We start from the raw sequence: 23,241 nt of genomic DNA on the forward strand, positions 1-23,241 counted from the left end.
GGGAAGAGTAAGATGGGGCTAAATGTGAAGAGTCCCAAGTATTCCCAAGACACCCGAGTTTCTAAAAGTCTGATTACCAGTACTGTACCTAGGAATTTGAAACAAGATTTTCAGCTTGCAACATAAGGACTTAAACAGCTGAAACAATAAACTCATGGAAGATTACCTTTTGTTGAAATCAGGCTTCTCTTTGAGCTAGCCTGCTCTTGCCCAGCTCAAGCAATAAGAAAGAAAGCTTCAGACTTACATCTTGATGAATGAAAGTTTTATTGTTGGCCCTTGAGTGCCATCAATAACATTTGCTTCCCCCCCCCCCCCCCGCCATTCTAGTGAAGTTCTTAAGCAACAGCTGTCCTCTAAAAAGTGGTGGCATGAACTGAGATCTCATGCATTTATTCTAACATGTAGCCATAGCAATTCTGTCAGTATCCCTGAACGAGCCTAGTCTTATCCAAAAGCCCCTTGTGTTTTTCAGCTAAATATTTGTGGGTACAAGTATAACAAAACTTAAAATTGTTCAGGTGCCACAGGATCACTACAGTCTGACCAGAGTACCCCTGTTTTCCTCCAGGAAGTCCCAAGAAGACATATTGTGCCCTTGACATTCATTCACAAATGGCCTCTTGCCTCACTTTCATGTTCACTGGAATGTGTGCAATTCAATTATATTGGGATTAGGATCATACCCATTGTCTGCATCCTTGATCCTTATACCTTCAGTGAAATGTGAGAATGGGATTCCACTCTTCTCATCTTTGTAGTAAAGTAGGAACTCCACATAACTTCAGCTGTACAGTGTAGCCTTACTCCCTATTGTCAACCACTGTGCATAATGATATGTGAGTTCGACTGTGGTGAGACTTTTCTAGACTACAATTTTTCACTTCAGTTAAAGAAATCTGCCTTTCCTCATATTTGAGGTTTTTTTAAAATTCTGTACAAACTGAAATAGATTGAAGGAGAAAGATTCTTGACTCAGCATTTGTCTTTACATATGCATACATTTTTCTGTATATACAGAAGCTTTTGTCTTGTGGTGGAATCATGCAAACATTCAAATCCTATCTGGCATGGAAGCTGTTTTACCATGCTGGTTTGTGTATTAGATCTGCAGGTAAGCCATTCCATAACTGCTCAGTTATAAAAGTATGTGTTTGCTGGGTTTTGCTTTCTTTTGGCCATATTTATGTCCTTCACACCAGTTTACAGTGATAGAGTTTTGCAGACAGAGAACATAATTCATCCAGACTTCATAGATGAATGGGGATTTGGACATGGGCTTTGACACACATTCTCCTGACACTACTTTGTTATAGAACCATAGTCTTCATTTGCAAATTCAGAAACCACCTTTAAACTCAACCCACAAGGTAGGAATAACTTTCAATTTACCATCATCACAATCTTCACTTAAAGAAGATATGGCCTAATAGTAACAGCAGGACAGTTGAGGGTTACCAGTTGCAGGTCCACCAGGTGTATATCAGGGAAGTAGAGGCTAGATTTCAAGGTCTGCTTAAACTAACTAATATGTACAACTGTTGGACATGCTTAAGGCTAATTTATTTGCATTTTCAAAGATTGGGTGCATCAGATGTTGAAAATGAATAAATAAAGCATTGAGAACTTTTGACATAACCTCTCATCCTGGAATAACCAACTGTGTAACCCAGGGCTGGCTCGTTTGTATATTCCCCATGGCCTCCTCTTTCTGCTGTTAGTGGTTAGAACCAAAGGGGGTGGATTGTACCTTGTAATAAGTTTGTCTCCTAGAGAATGGGGGGTTATAATACATGCTCATGTAGTATAAAGTCAATTAAGAAAGTAAAAATATAGCAGTATAATGTAATATACAGTCATCCCTCCTTATCTACGGATTTTTTATCCAGGGATTCAAGCACCAATGGATTGAAAATATTAAAAAAAGATTATGAATTCCAAACAGTAAATTGATTTTCCATTTTATATAAGGGATACCATTTTGCTGTGCTATTTAATGGGACTTGAGCATCCACGGATTTTGTTATCCACGGGGGTCCTGGAACCAAACCTCAGTGGATAACAAGGACCCACTGTATGTGACATAGTACATACAGCAGTAGTACAGAAAGTCTCTTACTTTGTGACAGCATTGTTAGTGTACACTTAAATTCCCTGTTACTCCAGTTCATTCTCTTTACCTTTAGTTGGCTATTTTTCAAATTGCAAGAAAATGAAAGTGCAATTTTAAGTACAATTAGGTTGACTTATTTGGAATTCAATAATATTTTCTGGATGCTACAGCCAGCCATACTAAGTAGAATTGTACACACATTACCTTATTGCAGTGTTCAAAAGGGGCACACACACAACCCTGGTTTGACAACCAATGGTATAATTCAATATTTATGTTTGACAGCCAATGCTCTAAAGCACTGTTTATGTTTGTTTGTTTATTAAAATATTTATATTCTCCCCATCTCATAAGATCTCTGGGCAATTTACAATAAAATCAATTTAAACATTAAAATTTAAAACATTAAAATAATGTAAACGTTCCAAAAGTATATTAATTTTTTAAAGTTAAAACAGTTTAAAACTATATATGTTTGAATACTAGTATGTGTAATTTGGATTAAGCCATTAGTTCCCGAAGCCTTTAATAAAAAGCAGAGTTTGAACTTTGTGCCAGAATGCAACTAGCCTTCCTTTTTTGTGAAAAGGTAAAATGTTGACATCATCATCATCATCATCATCATCATCATCATCATCATCATCATCATCATCTTTTCAACTGGAGATGCCAGAGATTGAACCTTGAATCTCCTACAAGCAAAGGATATGCTCTATCAGAAGATCCTATTTTTCAATCATGTGTATCTGTGAAAATGATCTTTATTTTTATTATTACTTGAGAATGAATATAAAATATGTCTGTGTAATCTGCCATTAGCGTATGTTGTGATAGCAGAGATGATCTGAAGACTTACTTTATAAATTGAGAGAATGCAGTTTTGTACATTATGAAATGAAATAATTAACACACAATTGAGTCAAATAGTTCTAATATAAAATGTTTGACAATAATATTACCATATTATGGAAATCTTACAATGTGTTTAACCACATATCCAACATATTACAGCTTATCTTTACTTGATTTTTAATAACCTCATTCTTGCTGATCATTGTCATATTAAGCAATGTTTGAAACTGGAGTAATGAGCCCTTCTTGCCATAATGGCAAAAATTACTCCAGCAAATATATATGACCTGTTGACATACATTTTTTGTGCATTCTTCAAACAGAAATGCACAATTGCAGTTGTGTTATGGCCAAGGCCATAAGAGTTAACAGGGTCTTTAATTTTACGCCACAGCTACTACTTTCCTGCTTTTTCTATTGAATTAGATAGTTCTGTTGCTACAAAGGGCAAAGCAGAAAGTAATGTTCACACCATGTTAGTGTGAATGTGAACTTACCCGTGTTGTGTTTTCAAATGCCTAGTTGAGAAGTCCCAGAAAAGATGGGCATAGGGAGGATGGGTTATGCATTCACTTCTCTTTTTTGCCTCACCTTTGAGCTGTCTCATTATCTAGAATCCATTTTGCTTTAGCTATTTCAGCCAGGGTTGATTCACCTTTCCAAACACATCTCCTGATTTTATACACTAATCATTGTAGATTGTTTTTACAGATTTTGTTTGAGGTGGTTGTGTTCTTCTAGGTTTCATGTTCCCAGTCCAAACAAGAAACATAACAGTTTGTGAAAATAATATCATACCAAATGATAGAATGCATATTTAATTCAGATTCATTGTGGAGATAGGGAAAAATCTGAGCAGCCTCCTCATTACATACTGTTGTAGGAAACCAAAAAAGGATGCTCTTCAATGGGTTTCTAGAACAAGCCACTTTCATAATAACCTGATTGTTCCCACATGGCATTGTAGTCAGCCATTCTAAACAGGGGTGTCATGTTGAGGATGGAGTAAGCTTATTTTTTGCTGCTCCAGAGAATAGGGCACAGAACAATGGATGCAAGCTACAGGAAAAGAGATTCCATCTAAATGTTAGGAAGAACTAGTTGTAAGAAGAAGTAAGTGGATTTAATAGGGAGAGTCAGCATGATGTAATGATTTGAGTGTTGGACTAGGATTCTGCAAACCCAGTGTTCAAATCTGCTTTGGAAACCAATTAGGTGACCTTGGGCAAGTAACAGCCTGAGAGGAAGACAGTAGTACACCTCAAGAAAACCTTATGATAATATTTACCATAAGTTTGAGTTGACTTAACAACAATAACAACATGTATTTGGGATTGCAACCTGAAATTTATTAATCTGTGTATAATTAAAGTAAATCCATTATCCAGAACTAGCCAAGATAGGAAGAGAGGTTTACTACTTAGCAATTAAGTAATTTAGTACTACTGTGTAGTAGCTAGAACCACTGAAAATGGGGAAGAAGTTTTTTTGAGCAATTAGTGTAAAGTACCACTGGCACAATTTACTTAGTTTTAAAATAAGCTAGGTAGAGATCATTTGTCTTTAGATATGAAAACTAAATATTAATAGGTGGATCAGAGATTGGGATATCTCTGAAAAAGGTGGTGAGTCTACAGTATTTAAAAATAAAAAGGAGAAAGTAGGTTTTCATTATAATTTCATGTGTAGCCTCTTAGTAGCAAATGTCTGACAAATCAAAATTTCACTTTAATAGTAATGATCTGGATTGGGATAGAGGTGTAAAATACCTTTGAAAGAACTGGACTTCAGTTGGTTCATTCTTTTATGGATGAATAGGGTATTCTAATTCATGTTAATGATTGTTAGTGCAAAACCAAATTAAAAGTTGTTCTATTATTTTAAAAATCTTTTTGTATGTGGTACTGCTCTACTTTATCTGGATCTGTGACGAGGGCAAATCAAGTGGTAGGAGTTTGAAGAAGTAGTGAAGATGATATCCCTTCAGGTGGGAATACCATTTTCCAGTGCTCCTCTATATGTAAAAAAACAGATGGAAAAACTCACTAGTGTGAAGAAAATGAACCTAGTAGGAGAAGGGTTCTTGTCTAGTTTTCTCCATAGAGGTAGAAATATGCTCAATCTCTTAATCGGACTGCACCTGTAGACCCAGCCGAAGACATATTCTGTTGCATTCTGTGTGCATTTAAGAAAGACATTTACCAGAAGTGATTGTTTTCCACAAGGAAGCATTTCCCTCTTCTGTTTTTGAAGCCCTGCTTTTAGCAATTTCATGCAGTCAGCCACATAAGTTGTGTTTTCTTGTCATGAGATTAAGTATGCCACCTTGATAATGTAACTACTGTTACTGCTTGTTACTGCTGTTTCAGATATTGTACAGTATGGACATTTTGGATCAACACTCACAATACTTGGGGGGGGGGTGCCTCTTCATTCTTTTTCAGCACCCAGTGTAAATGGCCTAGAGGAACCCAGTCTCGCCAAGAGATTGCGCGGCACACCAGAACGAATTGAACTGGAAAATTACCGTCTCTCAGTACAACGGGAAGAGGAATTAGAAGAGGTCCCTGAAGAGACATTGGCGGAGCACAATCTAAGCAGCGTGCTCGACAAAGGAACAGAAGAGGATGTGCCTAGCAGGTTATTTCACTTCAGTCATTTTTTGTGTTGCTTAAACAGACCTTACAGTGGATGTAGGATGTATCTCCTACATCCTACACCATAATCTCCTCTTTGGTGCCTGATGATTTTGGGGATATAGTATCCAAAGTGAGGATCCATAGAAACCTTTTGTAAGGTCACTATCAGTGGAGTCTATTTTAAGAGCCAGGAATAAGTTGTGCTCCACTACAGTGATATCTTCAATTCGTAGTGGTTTTCTACAGAACTTCCACACAACTAGCTATTTGCTTAAATGAACAGAGAGAGAGAGAGAGTAACAGCCACCTGTCTACACTTGGCCCTCCAGATCTCTTTGGTAGGAGGTACATCTCTCCCATTCAGTCTTTGCTACTCATTTATTTAATTCTTTTACATTGTAAGTGTTCCTGAAAACTGAGTCCACGTCTATTCATATAGCTAAACCTCAGATTCAGATTCCTTGGACACTTGAATGAACTAAAGAGGCTGATTCCAGAAACTGGTTTACATATGGCATTGTGACATCTGCAGAATCAGATATTTGCAACATCAGAATTCAGCATTCTGAAGCCCAGCCTCCATGTAAAATAAAATTTGTTTATTATCCATTCTTCTTCCTTCTTTGACACATAAAGTTTTAATCAGACTACTTCTGAGCCAGAAAGATTCATGGAGAGAGTCTGCTTGAACTGGATTCTTCTGGTAATTTTCCATCTTGAAATGATTTTCACAAATCTGTTTTTAACCCATGGGGGAAAGGTGTGAAGTTCTCTTTACTGTTCCTCCTTTTCCCACTACAGGTGAAAAAGGAATGGAGAGAGTGATTTCATTTTGAGCTGAAGAATTCCAGGAAAGCAATGTATTAAGCAGCCTCAATTCACCTTTCCTCTGTTCAGACACAGTTTGCAACAGACTGTTCGAGTTTCAAACAAAAAGCTACAGAGGAGAGAATGAAAGAGCTCTACTTAACATTTAATGTTGTAATCTGAGCCTGAAGTCTGTACTCTGACACGGAGTTGCATGCTATTTTTAAGTGACAATAAACACAAAACTGATCCCCCCTCCCGTTCCAACAGAGGAGAGCCAACATTCCTTTTTCAGGGCTAGCTATCTGTCAAACCACGTAACTAAAATAAAAATGCAGTTCTTAATACAAATGTTTGGAAAAATGCATTCTTGAAAGTTGAGAAAATCACAGTTATCTTTTTTTTTGTCTAGATAAAATTCCCAAATGGATTATGTGTTTGTTAAGTATGTCCATAATTTCATTTTAACAGCCTTATTTTGAAAAATGTCATGCAGAGACTGTTCCCACACTTCTTGTGAAGATAGATGGCTAAGCAACAAATGGAAGTTTTGGGGCTAAAACAGACCTCATGTCATCCCTTTGAGTGCCAGATTGAGGCCACAGCAACCACACACTGTGGCTCTGATCCAGCACTTTTCTGCCCCAAAAAGAAGCAGCAAGATGCCACTCCTTTTTGGGGTGGAAAAAAGGGTATCTTTGCCACCGGTTTTTGGTGTTTCATGCTGCGCCGCCAAAATGCCATAAAGCCGCCTCACATGTGGTCAGCTGTGTAGCTTCCCAGCGCCGTGGGGGCGGCATCAGAGCATGCGCCGTTTCAACACAGTGCTCAGATGCCACCCCCAACTCAGCGCTTACTGCCTGTCTGTTTTGTCCTTTAGTGACTAATAATAATAATAATAATAATAGAATCCAAATGGAATCCTTTGTTGTAGTAGCAATAGTTTAAAAGATTCTTAATAGGTAGCAATCAAGAACAACAATAGGCAAATAATAGTGTAAATAGCTGCCACTGTACAGCTAATGAGACTTGGTGATGTAAATTTCCTTTTTATTTTTAATTTGAATCTTACTGGAAAAATATCTGATGGGTTTTGTCAACAACATTGAGTTTTATTTATGAGTCAACTGACTATATCAACGATAACATACAATATATCAAGATGCACACAAAGATAAAACTGAGTCACTCTTTGAACTCATAGAAATTAACTAGGAAGTTAAGCACCTAAAAATCAAATAAAACATGCATAAAATTAAATAAGAACAGATCTAATAAAATAGGATATAGGGTAAAATATATCCAGTAAAAATGGAAGGTAAAAGATTTAATATTAGTTTCTTATTATGGACCTTCAAGAAGGAGGAGATTCTTGACCTAAGATTGGGTCATGTTTTCCCTTTTCGAATAAAGGTTTCTAATTCAGACTTCAGGAATACAATGCGCCCCAAAATCATCGAAAGAGCGTGATTCCTGTTGATGCAGGCTGTGCTTGAATGGGAAGAGAGAGTGGAGACAAGCTGTCTTAACTCAGTTCTGTTGTTCTTTAAACTGCTTTTTCACTCATGAAATGCACATTCCTGGGTTCATTTTCTTCCCTATAGTGAACAGTATGCAAGGAACCAGAGGCAAAGTAGATATTGACTTAGCTCTCAATGATCTTTATTATTTTTTGAGGAGAAAATAAATGGGAACTAAGTAGAAAGACTTTAGGGGAGGGCATTATACATGCTAACGAGACTTTTTAAGCTCCTACTTCAACAGTAGTTTAAAGTAAAGGATGTAGTTCTGGAATTCGGCTTTTCAAAAATGTTACAGACTTTTTTTGCAGCATTGGCATTGGGAGGATGGTGAAAGAAGGCTGGAGAAAGAAGGCTGGTGAAAATCAAACTTTCAGTGTTGCATTGCAGCAGCATGACTGCAGTAGATAATGTAATAAAGCTTGACCTAGGAAAGAATGGGATTCTACTCTAGGTGATCCTACTGTAGTTGTATGTGTTTATGCAGAACAGGCAAGGTAAACATGCATCCAGAATCACTTACTGAATATCCTAAGAACAAAACAGAAAGAAAAAGGGAAAGGAAAAGCAGATTACCCTGCCTCGCCAGCTATCCCAGTATGTTGAAAAAATGTGGATTCATAAATTTTGCCACCAAAATGAAAATCCTAAGAAAAGTGAAGGCTAATGACACAGAGAGAAAATCATCCCAGAATGCATTTTGGAAGAAGCTTTCAAATGGCCACCAGAAGATTCAAAATGTTTTTGTTTACTTATGCAAGTCTTACCTGGCCTAGTTTTTTTCATTTCATATTACATAATGTTAGTTTTAAAGAAAAAGTTTGCTGAAGCATGTTGAACCACTCTTCTTTTTTTTAACGTGTGGGAACCTATCCCTATCCTTTGCATGCTATTTCTATCTCTGGTAGCATAGTTTCTGTTAAAGAAGCAAAGTTCAGGAACACATCTACTTGGTTAAGAGGTATACCTATATTGCATTAAAGATTTTGACCAATGGCTTCCTCTGAGAGTTTTGCTTTTTATCTATGTGAATCTTCATTATGTAAAACTGTTGTGTGCATTTGTCTTTGGAAATGGTATTGTGAGGTTATGTCTGTGTCAGTGAGAGAAAGAGAGAAAGAAAGAGAGATCCATTTTTAAAAGACTCATCATTATCTTGTATTTTTTCCCCCAATAGTAGTTCAGAATCTGAGATGGAGGAGGAAGAGGAGGAGGAAGAGGATGAAGAGCAGCCACAGCAACCGACTTCTGATCTGGGAGGAGTGCCTTGGAAAGAGGCTGTGCGGATTCATGCCATGTTAAAGGGCAAGAGCGAGGAAGAGCTGGAGTCTGAGAAAAATCATGACAAAGAAGAGGAAGAGGAGGAGGAAGAGGAAGAAGAAGAGGAAGAAGAAGTAGAGGAGGAAGAGGAGGAGGAGGAGGAGAGAGAAGAAGTCTCCAGTGAAGGTTAGTTATAGATTACTTTATTTTAGTTTATTTTCTCTGAGCATAAATACTAGAATGTATGTTGATCAGGGATCACAATCAGGCATAATAACTAATATGAATATTGCTCATTGATCACAATTATGTAACTTACCTTTTTCTTTTGTGGAAAGCCTGGAAGTCTGGGAGTACTGTGCACCCAATACCAGCTAATATATATGGACAGCTGGGAGGTCAGATGAAAACCCCTTTGAAACAGTTGGACCAATGCTGCTGGTCTTCATTGTGTCAGCAGCTTGTCAGACTATGTTTTGTCTAATCCATCTTTCAATCTCTTTATTGGTTTCTGATTGTACAAAAAAAAATCTGAGGATGGACATGTTGCACTCAGGTTAAAGTTCATGATTTCAAGAGCCAGAAAATCAGGAAGGGATTACTTCAGAGCAATATGCTTGAGAAAGGGTCAGAACATAGTGACAGAGCCCATACTGTGTTGTTCTGTGTCCTAGCGACACTTTAAATAGGATTGGGAAAGAGCACTATGTGAAAACCTTGAATACTGTTACCACTCATTGTAGACAGTGCTTACCTAGATGAACCAATGATCTAGGTATAAAGCAGCTTCCTGTGCCTCTTCCTTGCTGCAGCTGCATGAGGATAGTTGGGTTCATTGTCAGATCAGACCTTTGTTGATGGCAGAGGTAACTTAGCCCAAGCAGTAGGATGTGGCAAGGGAGTGAATGAAACTGGGATAGTTTCCTGGGATAAGTCAACTGATTGTGGCAGATTTCTGTGACTGTTGGTGACTGAATGCCTGGCTTAGGTGTGGCCATGTAGGTTCCTAGTCCATCACAATATAGCTCTAGCTTAGAACCAACAAAGAATTATACTTAGTAGAAGAAGTTGGCTAAAGCTCAACTTTTGCCTTTACTTCTGGACCTGAAGGACCCCTAGTGATATGTAGGGTTCTGCACATTAATTCTCGGTTTTCGTCAAACTCTCCTCAGTTCCTTTATGCATATTTAAATTATGACATTAAATAAGGGCCGAAACCACATGGCTAAAGTAGAGATTACTAACTGTGACATCTGGGAAATCACTAATGTGTCTCTAAAGTGTTGTAACTAGATAGTCACACTGTGAATATACAGTTTGCCCTCCATTTTCATGGGGAATCCATTCCAAACACACACACCCCGTGAAAACAGAGGCTTGCACATATTCAAGCCCCATATTCAACCCTCTGCAGATATTTATCTCGGATCCACAAGGTAGGAGGGGCGACTGTAATGCAGACTGTACAAGATTGAGGGAGTATTGGTGTTAAGTGAGAATAAGTAGGCCTATGTTTAAGAAAGAGATATTTCAATTATTGAGAAATTTTGTGAATCACCAGTCTACAAAATTGTTATGGAGCTGATATGCTGCTGCCCCCTTCAGTTATTTTTTGGAGAGAGGTTCATGGAGAAAGCAAGCTGTAGAACAGCTTGCTTGCTCCTCTCAGATCTACTAATGACAGTTGGCAAGCTTACTGGTTTGTATCAGACATTGTTGTATTTTGGAGTTCATCTTCCAAATGAGTACCATATATACATGTATATAAGTCGAGAAATTTAGGTTCAAAAATTGATCCAACAAAACCTGGGTTGACTCATACACAGGTCAGTATGGTAATTGACCTGAGCCTCTCCCCAGCCGGGCTCCCTCACTGGGAGAAAGACCAGCTGGAAAGATGCTGGGTAGGGTGACTGGTCGCCCTGCAGCCTCTCCCCAGTCGGGCTCCCTCCCTGGGAGAAAGCCCAGCTGCAGAGAGGCTGGAAAAGGCAGCTGATCACCCTGCAGCGTCTCTGTAGGTGGGCTGCCTCCTGAATTCTGACCCTTGACTTATCCATGGGTCATATCAAAATCCATAAATTTGGCCCCAAAAGTTGGCCTCAACTTATACATGAGGTTGACTTATAGTCGAGTATATATAGTAGTTAAGTTTACAAAATAGACCTCAGTTGCCAGAGACTCCTGTCTGTTTTGCAAGATCTCTTTAGGGGCAAAGTGCCTATTTATAAAAGGCTACTGGCCAATTTAAGGCATCAATGATCAAGATATCTAATATGGATCTGAATTAAAGGCAGGTGTTAATACACTCACAGAAAACAAAAAAAGTTTGTTGTTGGGATGCATGTTAGTTTTCAAAGTGGATGTTTGATACTATAGCTTGAAGATGGATAATTGATAGCTTCTACTAAAAGAAGATGTACAGTTCTGAAGTTCCCAGAACTCCTTTACCATCAGCCCACAAACAAGCATCACAAAAGGGAATTGAGCTGACGGATGCCTTGGAACTACCTGCAACCATTTGCAAAGGAATTGCTTCAGATCTCTTATAAATTACTCCATACTTGTCCAGTGAGTAACATGAACTGATGGAAAGTTCATGTTCCCCACATGTCTACATGGATGAGACATGCCCATCACATGGAGCTATGTATACACAGCAAAAATTTCCTGCATGGGAATGAAATGTTAGAAAGACTGTGTATGATTGGTGAGACAACCATGCGTCTTCCTGGGTTCCTCAAACCAACCTTCTCCATTCTGATGTCCACCAGATGTTTTGGACTACAGTTTCCATCACTCCTAACCCCTGGTAGTGCTGCCTGGAGCTTATGGGTAATGTAGTTCAGGAATCTGGCAAACATCAAAATAAAAAATGCTTCCCCAAGTCATCACTGTGTTCTTTCTGATTCTCTGTCCTTCTCATTCTTTCTTTCACTCTCATTTCTGTACCAATGCTATTTGTTGGTATGTGGCTCTCCTTGCTGTAGAGGGAGAGTATTACCCTTGGGAGAGAGAACTTCAGCAAGGCCTCTGGCTTCAACGTCTTTCCAGTGAAGAGGACACGGGTACATTTAAAGGTACCCTTACACCACCAGCACCACCACTTCTCCTCAGAGTGTGAGAGCAAGAACCTTCATTTTACAAAGAGCAGATCTCACATGTTGCTAATAAGCAATACTGCTTTTAGTACTTTTGGAACATGCACATCATTTTGAGATTGTAAGATTCTTCTTTGTGTGCTTGATGTTCACTTGTAGACACTTTTTTTAGAAATGAGAACAGGACATAGTGTCAGGGACTCCTAACTCTCTTTCTGTTAACAAGGCCAGTTAGCTGCTCTCATATAAATTTGATTGCAGCTGTCTCCCTCCCAGGGTCTCTATCCAAATTTTTATTGGAGAAATGAAATTTGAGAATAGGATAAGGTGATCAAGTGAGGCCTGCTCTTTGGAAAACATGCCAAGTTACTATGGTTTTTTTCCCTCCTGTCACTCTCAGTACTTGCTGGTTAAAACTCATCCTTCTAACTTCTAAGGCTGTATGATGTGATGTAAACACTAACTCTACTTACCTGAGATATGGACCTGGCTACATAAAGTGCCATGTGTCAGCCAGAGAGCCATGATTCCTGAACTGGATGCCTTCTGTCTAAAGTTACATAGTAATTTGTGACAAAATAGAATAGTACTTTCTGGAATGGAAGTAATAATTGCATGAACATGGAAAGGTTACTTTTTGGATAATTCCCAATTGGCTGGGAGATTCTGTGAGTTACAATCCAAAAAATATTTTTTTCAAGCTCTTATTTTATAGCATCAATCGAAAGTAGAACAAAAAGATACAAAATTCTGTGCCTACTATATTTTGTTTAATTTTGCTGTTCTGCTGATTAAGACACACATGATTGGCAGCTATTTGGGCTGTTCATTTTGGAATTGGTGTTCTAGAAAAAGAAGAAGAAGAAGGAAATGCAGAAGCAGTCTTTATTATGAATCATACGGAGAAACTAAAATATTTCATGCTAGTCTTCTATTAATATTCAGAAAAGACTGATTTATAAATTATTTCTTTATATCAGTCCCCATATACTTGCAGAATGTGATCTGATGCTCTGAGCAATATTTAAAAGGAAAATGTTGCTGAAATTAATTCTCGAGTAATTGTGCACATCACTCAAGAATTTTTGGCTTGAAATAGGCTTTCTAAACTGAAATGGTTGTGTGTGTGAATGAGAGTGAGATTGTGGAAGGAAGCATATGCATGCAAGACCAACTTTACCTGTCTTCTATTGCCAGCTGATCTCAGCAAGTAACTTCTTTCATTTTGTTTTCTTTCCCTGCATTTCCTTTCCTATGGTGTGTGCTCCTTTTCCTCCCCTGTCTTTCCTTCCTGTTCTCCCTTGCCCATCCATCAACATGATCCACTTCTGGCCTTTTAACTGCTAGCTGGAAACCTGAGGCTGCAACAGATAGTAAATCCGATTGATCCCTTGGAGATCTTGGCAGATGTGCATTGGACACACATCCGTCAGAAAGAGGAGGAGGAAAAAGTGGGCCCTACGTCTATGTCCTCCACCTCCAGAGGTAAACATGCCCCCTTCATTGACCCTTTTCCTCATAAGGGCATTTGTTTCTCACTGACTGTATCATGTGGAAGGACAACTCTCCAGCCCCGGAGTGCCTTACTGTCTCTTTTAGTGGAGTTGATTTCAGGTTGATCTTAGTCACAATTTACAGAGGCCAACAGAGAGAATTATCCTGGCCTCCATCTCTGGTTACATGGATGTCCTTCTACCCAAGACAGTGAAATTTCAGTGGGGAGAAACCAGGCTATCTTATCAGAATATGTCAAGGACTAAGAACTGTAGGAACCCAAATTTGGACTAAAAGAAGGTAACAGCATTTTGTCTGGGATTGCATAGGCTCATTTCTCAGTTTGCTAGCTGCTTTTCTGGCAATATGGTTTGTATCAACGTTTTGTGATTCATAGTGGCCCAGGATAGCCAATTAGTAATTTGTAGTGTGGTTTTGCCTTAATGGCCATAATGCATCTATGCTCTGGCAGGGTCATAGTATATAACAGGATGACAAGAGAGCAGGAACTGTCTTGTTTTCCTGTTCCATTCAGCCTCAGTGTGAGAAAACATGTCTTAACTTAAAGTAGTGGAAGAGGGCAATAGTGTGCCTCCACGTTTGCTGAAGGGAGCATGGAGGAGGCATTCTCAACTATTTTTCTCATACTCTGAATTTAGCAAGGACTGAGGATGATCTTGTTCCTAAGAAGCTTATTGCAGAGTTCTTGGTACCCAGAGTTCATTTCTGGTATGTAGCTCTCTAGTTTGGTAAAAGAAGGTAGGAGTAGAATTGCAGTGCCAGTTATGTTTTGATTTGTGTGTTTGGTAAGTGGTGGATAATAATCCTTTGAGCAGTACTATAGGCATCCCCAAAAAGGCAAAGTAGCTGCTGGTGAGATTTTTGTGCAGAGAGACAACGCAAGACTGAAATATGAAAGTAAGCAAATCCAGAGCAGAAGCCATAGAAGGGCACAGAGTTCGTATTGAAGACCTTGGAACTAATAGCACACCATTACTTAGTGCTGTTGGTATCTCTGTTGCAATTCCGGTATATTTTGTTCAGTTTAGTGAGCAAGACCACAGTGTGAAGTGGATATGAATAATTTGGAAGGACTCAGAGTAGAGTAATTTAAAAAATGAGCAAGATGATGTGAGGACAATATAAACGGCTGACCATAGTCATCTGAAAAATTATTTTGCTGAGGTGGTGGTTATTTAAAACACATTGATGACTTTTTGGTACAATTTAAAAGTTCTCAGTGGCTACTTCCCCTCCCAAAGGAGGCTCAGTTGACCCTGTCTGCTTTCTTTTCACCAGCAAGCAAAGACTTTAAATAAGTCTTCAGCCTTTAACTGGCTGGGATTGAAAACTGTGCAGTGAGTGTCCTGTGTCTTAATATGTTTTAAAATGTATTTTAACTTTTTTAATTAGATTGTTTACATTTTTAAAAATTACACTGAAGATTGCTTTCAACTACAGTCACCCCACCATTTTCACAGACTTGGAGTCCACATCCCTCACTCATTCGTGGGCAGCAAATGGAGGAGGACAAAATGGGGTGCTCGTGCATGGGTGTCCCCGGGCATGTACCATCATTCCAGCCAATGAGGCTTGAATATTGGCAATTTTTTCATTTTCACAGGGTGGGGATGGATTCCCTGTGAAAACAGAGGGGCGACTGTATTTTCTTTTAACCTACAGTTTAATCTGCTTTGGGTCCCATATTGGGAGAAGAGCAGGAAGATACACTGATGAATAGATAGATATAAAATAATAGGTATCATGGTTCTGGACAATAGATAGTAGTTGTCCAGGAAAGCTGCCAACGGACAACTGATTAGAATGTGCCAGGCAAAGGTAAACAAAAGCAAGGCTTTACAGTAGCAAAGAAACAGTTCCGAAAGCACAATGCCAGTCCAGTGTCCAATACCAAAAGCCAGTCCAGGGTTCCAGAGGGCAGTTCCACAAGTCCAGTCCAGGGTCAAGAGTGCCAGAGAATAGGTCAACGAGTCCGATCCAAGGTCGAGAGGTCTAGGTCTATCCAGGGTCTAGGAAGCAAGGTGTCCGGCAACAAAGTCCGAGGAAGTCAGAGAGAGCAGTTTTCACCAAAGGAATGCAGATAGACTCTGACAAAGAGGCTCGGCATCTGCCAGATGTTTATATCAGGCCAGCTCCTTATTGCAGCTGCTGGGTTATTAATGAGCACTTCTCAGCTAACCTTCAGGAACACCGAAAGCACGCCCTTTCAGCCCTTCTTTGGCTGAAGGTAGGTACCTTAGTATCTTGCTCCTCTATGTCTCCCAGGCCTGGAATCTCTGCTAGGGAAAGACTGGGCTGCTGAGCCACAGGGTCCACTGGAGTTGATACAGTATGGCTAGGGCCTGGCTGAGCCAACTCTCCAGGGCCTGTTACAGACTGCCAAAATAAAGCTGCTTCAGGTCTCTTTGGAGGTATGCTGTTTAGATGATGCATGCATCCTAAGAATCCGGAAGCTGCACCAAAGCTGCACTCCAGTGCTTAGGAATGGAGTGTGGCTTTGGCACAACCTCCAGATTCTTTGGACCCATGCATCATTTAAATAGCATACGTCCAAAGAGAACTGAAGCAGCTTTATTTTGCCAGTCTGTAACAGGCCCAGGAGCTGGGAGAGCAGAGCTGGGGCCTGGCTCAGCCTCAGGTTCCCCTTGCACCTGAGGGGCCAAGTCATCCTCCGAATCCTCCTTGTGACTGACCGTGACAGTAGTTCGATGTTCCTTGTTCTGAACTGAATTTCAGTGGTGATGCTCTGGACCATGCACCATCAGGAATTTTCTCAACAAAAGAGGCATAATATGAAAAAGGGAGTTGTTTCTCATGTTATCCCTGAACTTCTTGGGCACTCTGTGCAAATTAAGCTACAATATTTGGCCACAGAGTTTGGGAAAATTATTGCTAGTGGCCATGCTGTCTACTGGTTTCTGGGGGATTGTAATCCAAAAAAGCAACTTTCCTAAGTTCTGGTCATCCCTTTCGCTTTCTTGGAACTCCAAGCATATATCTGATTTTGCCTTTGTCTGGAGCCAGTACTGGCTCTTTAATCCTAGGCTTTTGTTTCTAAGGGACATGGTGAACATTGTGGCTTTACAGTACAATACAGTGTGTTATTTTAATTTTGCAGGGAATCTCAGACATAGCCCTTCTAGATAATGTTTTAGTTGCAAGTATATATCATGATCCTAGTAATCAAATGGTAGCATATTGTTGCTAGAAGAAAACTGGCCAAGATTTGAAGCCCTTTTTGGTTCACTGGTTCATTGATTGCCTCCAAATAATTAATAACATCTTAATGGACATTTTCATCCCTCTAAATAAAAGCCTACCTTGTTCTTCTCTTCTGTGTTTGATTTAATATTGAAAATAAATTGTAAGTAGAATGGATCAAAGTTTTGCAGAGGATAGATTCCTGTTCACTTAGCTCTAGTACTCGGCACTTTGCCAGTGCCAAAAATGCTACTCTGACTACCTTTCAATGTGAGTGATGCCTCCTTACCTCTGGTTGTATAGTTATTCCAACCGTGGATCTAAATGTTCATCAGAAGCCTTACATATGTGTTGTGTTACACTTTGGTCTTGCCCTTCACCATGGTCTCTTTTCATCCAGCTTGTACACTCAGTAACTGTGGCCTTCTATTTTAGGAAATCACAAGTTTTTTTCATGGTATGCTTCCTTAGGTCATGCAAACAACAGTTTGAGTTTCCCAAAATATAAGGAAATGCAATCCTTGGTGATTCTAACATTGAAGTACTAAAACTGAGAAGATCAAGTTCCAAGAACAGAAGATCTTTTCCCACTTTCTCAACAACCATACCTTTGGAACTTGAATAGATCTCACAGCCTGGGGACATTTAGGTTGGGAGCAGTTGTTTCTTTTGCTTTATTCCACATGGAGTTTAGCTTTCACTACTGACATGGATTCTGCCTGTGTGTGCCTTTTGCTTCTCCATTTCTTTAGAATTTTCTTCTTCCCTTCACCACCTTGTCATTTTTTTCTGAACTGCAGGTTCCCTTTTCTGTCTCCAAACTAATGTAGCATAAGAGGACCTGAACTTGCCGTGTAGATAAAAGATGAAACAGAAGGATGACAAGAAATATGAAGACTTGATACAGGAGGCTAAATTGTAGAATAACTCCACTGTACTGTTTACTTTAGTTCAGGAAAGGTTTTGTAAAGGATGAGGTAAAGAACCTGATCACTATAATGATCATCTTTCACTATCTTGGTTACCTTCAGGTATTTTAGACTACAATGTTGTCATCCCTGATCACATTGTGGAAGGTTGTACTTTACGATAGAAGAGTGAACATGGTAGGAAAAAGGCATCTGTCAGATGACTTTAACAGAAGAGACAAAGAACCAAGGACAATGATTCCCAAACTCTGGCCTTCCAGGTCTTTTGGACTTCAGCTCCCAGAATCCCAGACCTTGGGCATTATGACTGAGTCCTCTGGATGCTGAAGTCCGAAAGACCTGGAGGATCTGAGTTTGGGATTTACTGTCCCAGGATATGTACAGCATTTCAATTACTGCTATGAAAAAGAAGAAAATCAAGGTATTAGCACAACCACTTAGGGTAGCAGTGGCAAGTGTGTGGCCCTCTAGTTGTTGTTTGATAGCAACTTCTGTCAATCGTAAACAGTATAACCAGTGATGAAGGTTTGTGGGAGTTGCAGCTGAAAAACACTTGGAGAGCCCCATGTTCCCCATCTCTAGTTGGGGGAGATGGTGGAATAATTGTAACAGGAGAGAGACTTTCTGCTTTGAATAAAGACACATTATAAAACTAGTTTGCAAGAGTCCAAATGAGATTTGCTTGACCTGGACCAAGGTTTATATTAGATTTAGAGCCTGTACAGGCCAGTGGCGGACACATGCCAGCTGCCCCCACACCAGGATCATGCTGCACACCTAACCACACAAGTGGGAGGCATCACTGCCATTGCAGCTAGAACACTCTTTCCACATCACGAAAAGAAACCACTGCGGAAAGACTGGGTCGGGTCCACGGCATATAGTTGAAGAAAAAGACGGCTGCAGGCCACTCCAAAGGGGCGATCTGTTGAGCCCCTTAGAAAGGGTAGGAAAAGCCACTGCTGTAGGTATCTATTTGTAGAAAGTGATGATTCATCCTTCTTTCTCCCTTCTTTGGGAGCCCTTGTGAAATTCATCTTTCCCCCCTTCATTGTGTTGTTGGTCTTGATTTCTCTTCTTGTGTGTTTGTTCATTTGTCTCTGTGATGTTTCCATTTCAAAGTGTTTGTTTTCTGTTTTTTGGAATTTATTATCATCTTATTTTTATTTTTAATTCAGCATCTGACCTTCCTTCCCTACGCCATGATGCAGTGCAGGCGTGGCTGGATGCAGCCCCAGGAGGTAGTTCTGGTGATGTTCTGTTTACAGCTCACAAATAACCCTGCCCGCCACCGCTGGCGCTGCCACTATCTGTGTTTTCAGCGCCCCAAGTGCCAGCCTTTTTTAACCCTGGACTATTTGTGCCTTTGTTGCTACTGCATGCCAAGTTGGGGTGGGTGGGAAAGGGAGGAGGCTGCATGTCTCGCTGAGAAGAGCCATTCTTGCATGAATTAGGCTTCTGTATTAACCTTTTGCAAGATAGGCCAAACAGACAATAATTCAGTACAGAATGAAGGAAATGTAAGTGATAAGAGGAAGCAGGTTTTGCATTAGGTAGTTTGGACCAAATAAGGCCCACCCTTTTCTGCAAGAAAATCATTATTATGCTTTAATATTTTAAATATTTTTGCACCATCTGGATGAAGATGAGGATAACCCATCTTTATAGGAGTTTAGAGGGATCAGGGTATTCACTATTCTAAGAAGAAGTATAATTGTATGAAAAACCTATGAAGATCAGTGAGGGAGATAGAAATTCTAGTTAGGACACACACTAACATCAAAGTGCACTCCAAAGAGAAATAATTTGGTTGGGAATTCTGGAAGAGATCAAACGTGTCTTCTACAGCATCTTGTATATTTCTCCACTAAAGGAGCAAATTCTTCCTGAAGATTCTTTTCTTACAACAGTGCATGGACCATAAGAGAAGCTTCCCTACTCTTTATATGAAAGCACTTACTCCCTAATCTTAGCGTACGGACTGAGATTCTTCCAGGAGAAGAGAGTATTTATATGCTACAACATTAATTTTATGTACTAGCTAGTGATTAATGGGGGTGTGGCATTCTGAATTTTGCATGGACATAGTGCATTTCTAAAACATTTTGCTTCTGACAGCAGAGCTTACAGGACAGCTGCATATCACCTTATCCAGTTGTAGCTGCTGACCAACTTGGACAAAATGTTGTCTCCATTTGTTTCTGGCTACCTTAGTATATAGCTCACATGTTTCTGTGTGACAGCTTTTATGCCTTTGCACTTTATCTTTAACTGCATCATGTGTATAAATGTATATTTATGTAATAACTATTATTAGGAATAAACTTTCCAGTTGACCCCCCCCCCAAGAGATATTTTACACTAATATTTTGCTGTTTTGTACACTATTGCACATACCACTGAATTCTGATATGATATCAGGTATTTTAGTATGCAAAATGCACTTCAAATACTTCTATTGACCAGCCAGAGTCCAGTATTTGCCATAGATATCTGTTATTCAAAATTATTATTTAAGTTGCTATAGAAAACAAAAGAGGAATGCTATGTAATATACTTTCATATATGACCTTTCTTAAAGATCACCTGGGCAATTTCAAGACATCAAGGTTCTTTAAAAACATCCAGCATTTGACACAAAGAACTTTTGAAAAAGTTAACAAAGAGAGATTATATATATACTGTATATCCATTATCTATAAGCTGAACTTACATGATCAGTGGAATCATATGATGCAGTTCATACTCGACTGTATCACTTCAGATTTTTGTATGTGTTAATCACATGTTTGAATGCTTTCCGGTATTAAAACCAACAAACAGCCTTTGTTCTAGCGTAGCATCCTCCCTTGTATATTAGGAAGTGTGCAGAGTATTATTTTATCTGGAAGAAATACTCAAACCTCACATATAATTCATACCACTTTTTATCTCTGGTGCCAACAGTCCAGTAAGGGCTGCATGTCATGAGTTCACTGTTCCTGGATGTTGGGTGCATTTCACAAGGACACCTTAGAAAGAGTGGACTTTAAAACATACACACGCACACAATTACAGTTAGGCTTCTGAACTTGAATTTATGTAGATGTTTTTTCTTTCTCCTATCCCTCTTCTAAAAAACTATATGTTATATATATTCTAGCCCTGTGTGAGGAGAATGATTATGAGGATGAAGTGGGCAGTGAGCCTGCAGAAGCTTTTGAAGATGGAGACACAGGTGCCGAGCTGGATGATGGTATGGAGCTGTGAATTCTCAAAGGTGTTGTCAAATATTATTGCATCACTATAAAGTCATACCACCTAAGAGGGCAGTGATGTGTGTTTTGTTTAAAACCTAATAGACCTATAAAAAGAAAAGAAAAACTCTGTGCACATGCTGTTCTAGTGGTATTAGAATGGGAAGAGGGGAAAGAAATTTCCAAGTAATTGTCAGGTTTTATTCATATGTGGAGTAGTCACCCTTAAAAACATATATGAAAAATCTTCAGAAATGGGCAGAAAGCCTGTTTTACTGTTTAAATTTAGTCATATATTAGGTGACTGTAGTGGGCTTAAATACCCTGAAGGCACCAGCTCTCATCTGATCTTGGAAGCTATGAAGGTCTGGCTTGGTTAGTACTTGGATGGGACACAGCCAAGCAATGTCAACTGCTTAATTAAAAATAATTGTAAGCCGCTCTGATAGCCTTTAGGGCTGAAGGGCGGGGTATAAGTACTCTAATAAATAAATAAAATAAAATAAGTGCTGCAGGTTGTATTTAATAGGTAGGCAATGGCAAGCTGCCTATGAGTATTCTTTGCCCAGGAAAACCTTTTGAAGTTAATGGGGATGCCATAAGGCAATAGGCACCTTGTAGGCATGTAAACACACACACACGGTGACTGTACCAATGTCCTTAAACAATAACAGGTTAGTGTATAAGGAGCATATTTGTGGGTTGGTGGGCTAGCAACCCAACTCATCTCTAGCCAGTATAATTACCACAGTTGCCATTTCCTTTACACATTTCTGGTGTGATAAGGTGAAATTCTAGCAGAAAATGGCAATAGGTTTACACTAAGATCCTTTGCTTCTTCTCCTTTTCTCAAACAAATCAATGGGGAACAGATGACATCCCATCTGATGCAGAAGCAGAATGCCGCCTCCATCAAGAGGAGCCTGAAGACCTGAAGCTGAAAGTCTCTGAAGACAAAGAGTTAGAGGCAGAGACAGCTGCCCCGTGCACTGTAACTGAAGGTACCAAAATGCCATCCAGCTCAGCTGGATTCAGTCTCTGCAGCTCCAGGAAGTTTTGAGCAGTCTGCATAGTGGGCCTCTGTTGATTTCTAATGAACAATTCACACATTAGTATTACTGTATGTAATAAATTGACGGGTCAGTTGCTACAGAACATGTGCTACTCAGGGATTGCTTACAGATATTCACCATGCAGGTTTGTGAGGAAATGTGTCCAAAGCTGTGGAAAATTTCTGGAAGTTGCCAAATCTGCCCAAAAATATGAAACTAGGCTGTATTTATAGTTTATGTTGTTTTTGGCAATAGCCACAGTCCTATACATGTTTAGCTGAAAGTAATCCCCACTGAATAGTTTCCTTCCAAGTAATATTTGTCAAGTCAGCATAATAATATAATAGAGAGGAATAGTATATAGTGACTGTCTAGAAAGGAGTAAAAAATAAGACAGTAAACTCCAAGCACATAATGAGGCTATAAGATGGCTTTGCTATTGTTCATTGATTCCCCTTCAGATCCCTACAAGCCTTGTCAGCCGGCTGAGTCACCATGTGAGAGGGTTGTTTCTCTTTCTCCAACTGGTAACCACACGGAAAAACAGAAAGAGGTAAGAAAATGCATTGTGATTTTTCTTACAGCAAACAGATGTGCACAGAAAAGCCAAATTGTTTTAAAAGAGAAGCGTAATCACAACATTAGGTTATGGGGGTATTCTCATTTTTTTGTTTGTTTGTTTTTAGCCGAGAAACTCAACTTGGACATATCCATATCCATACGCAGGTATTTAATGGATAGCAGCTTACCAGTATGAAACGGGAGATGATTTATTTAGAATATCTATAAAAATCATTTCCCACATGCCTCCCTCCTAGGCTGTTTTTTGTGGTGCCTATAGAGCCAGCATGGTATAGTGATTTGAAGATCGGACTATGACTCAAGACCAGGGTTCAGATCCCTGCTCAGCCATGCAAACCAACTGGATGACCTTGGTCAAGTCACATTCGTTCAGCTTTAGAGGAAGGCAAGGGCAAACCCATTCTGAGCAAATCTTACCAATAAAATTCTGTGATAGA

General features: G+C 39.4%; 1 protein-coding gene across 1 annotated transcript in view; it reads left to right on the plus strand.

The window, feature by feature from the left end:
* The window catches only part of MICAL3 (microtubule associated monooxygenase, calponin and LIM domain containing 3), a 233,615-nt gene that overhangs the window by 166,718 nt on the left and 43,656 nt on the right, over positions 1-23,241 (plus strand). The window contains exons 27-34 of the mRNA XM_042468591.1: positions 5,410-5,605; positions 9,109-9,377; positions 12,179-12,268; positions 13,637-13,774; positions 19,113-19,175; positions 21,077-21,169; positions 22,043-22,171; positions 22,684-22,775. Coding sequence (XP_042324525.1) covers positions 5,410-5,605; positions 9,109-9,377; positions 12,179-12,268; positions 13,637-13,774; positions 19,113-19,175; positions 21,077-21,169; positions 22,043-22,171; positions 22,684-22,775 — 1,070 coding nt within the window. The remainder of the gene's footprint in view (positions 1-5,409; positions 5,606-9,108; positions 9,378-12,178; positions 12,269-13,636; positions 13,775-19,112; positions 19,176-21,076; positions 21,170-22,042; positions 22,172-22,683; positions 22,776-23,241) is intronic.

This window comes from Sceloporus undulatus, chromosome 5 (assembly GCF_019175285.1).
Source record: "Sceloporus undulatus isolate JIND9_A2432 ecotype Alabama chromosome 5, SceUnd_v1.1, whole genome shotgun sequence".
In the NCBI taxonomy this organism is placed as follows: Eukaryota; Metazoa; Chordata; class Lepidosauria; order Squamata; family Phrynosomatidae; genus Sceloporus; species Sceloporus undulatus.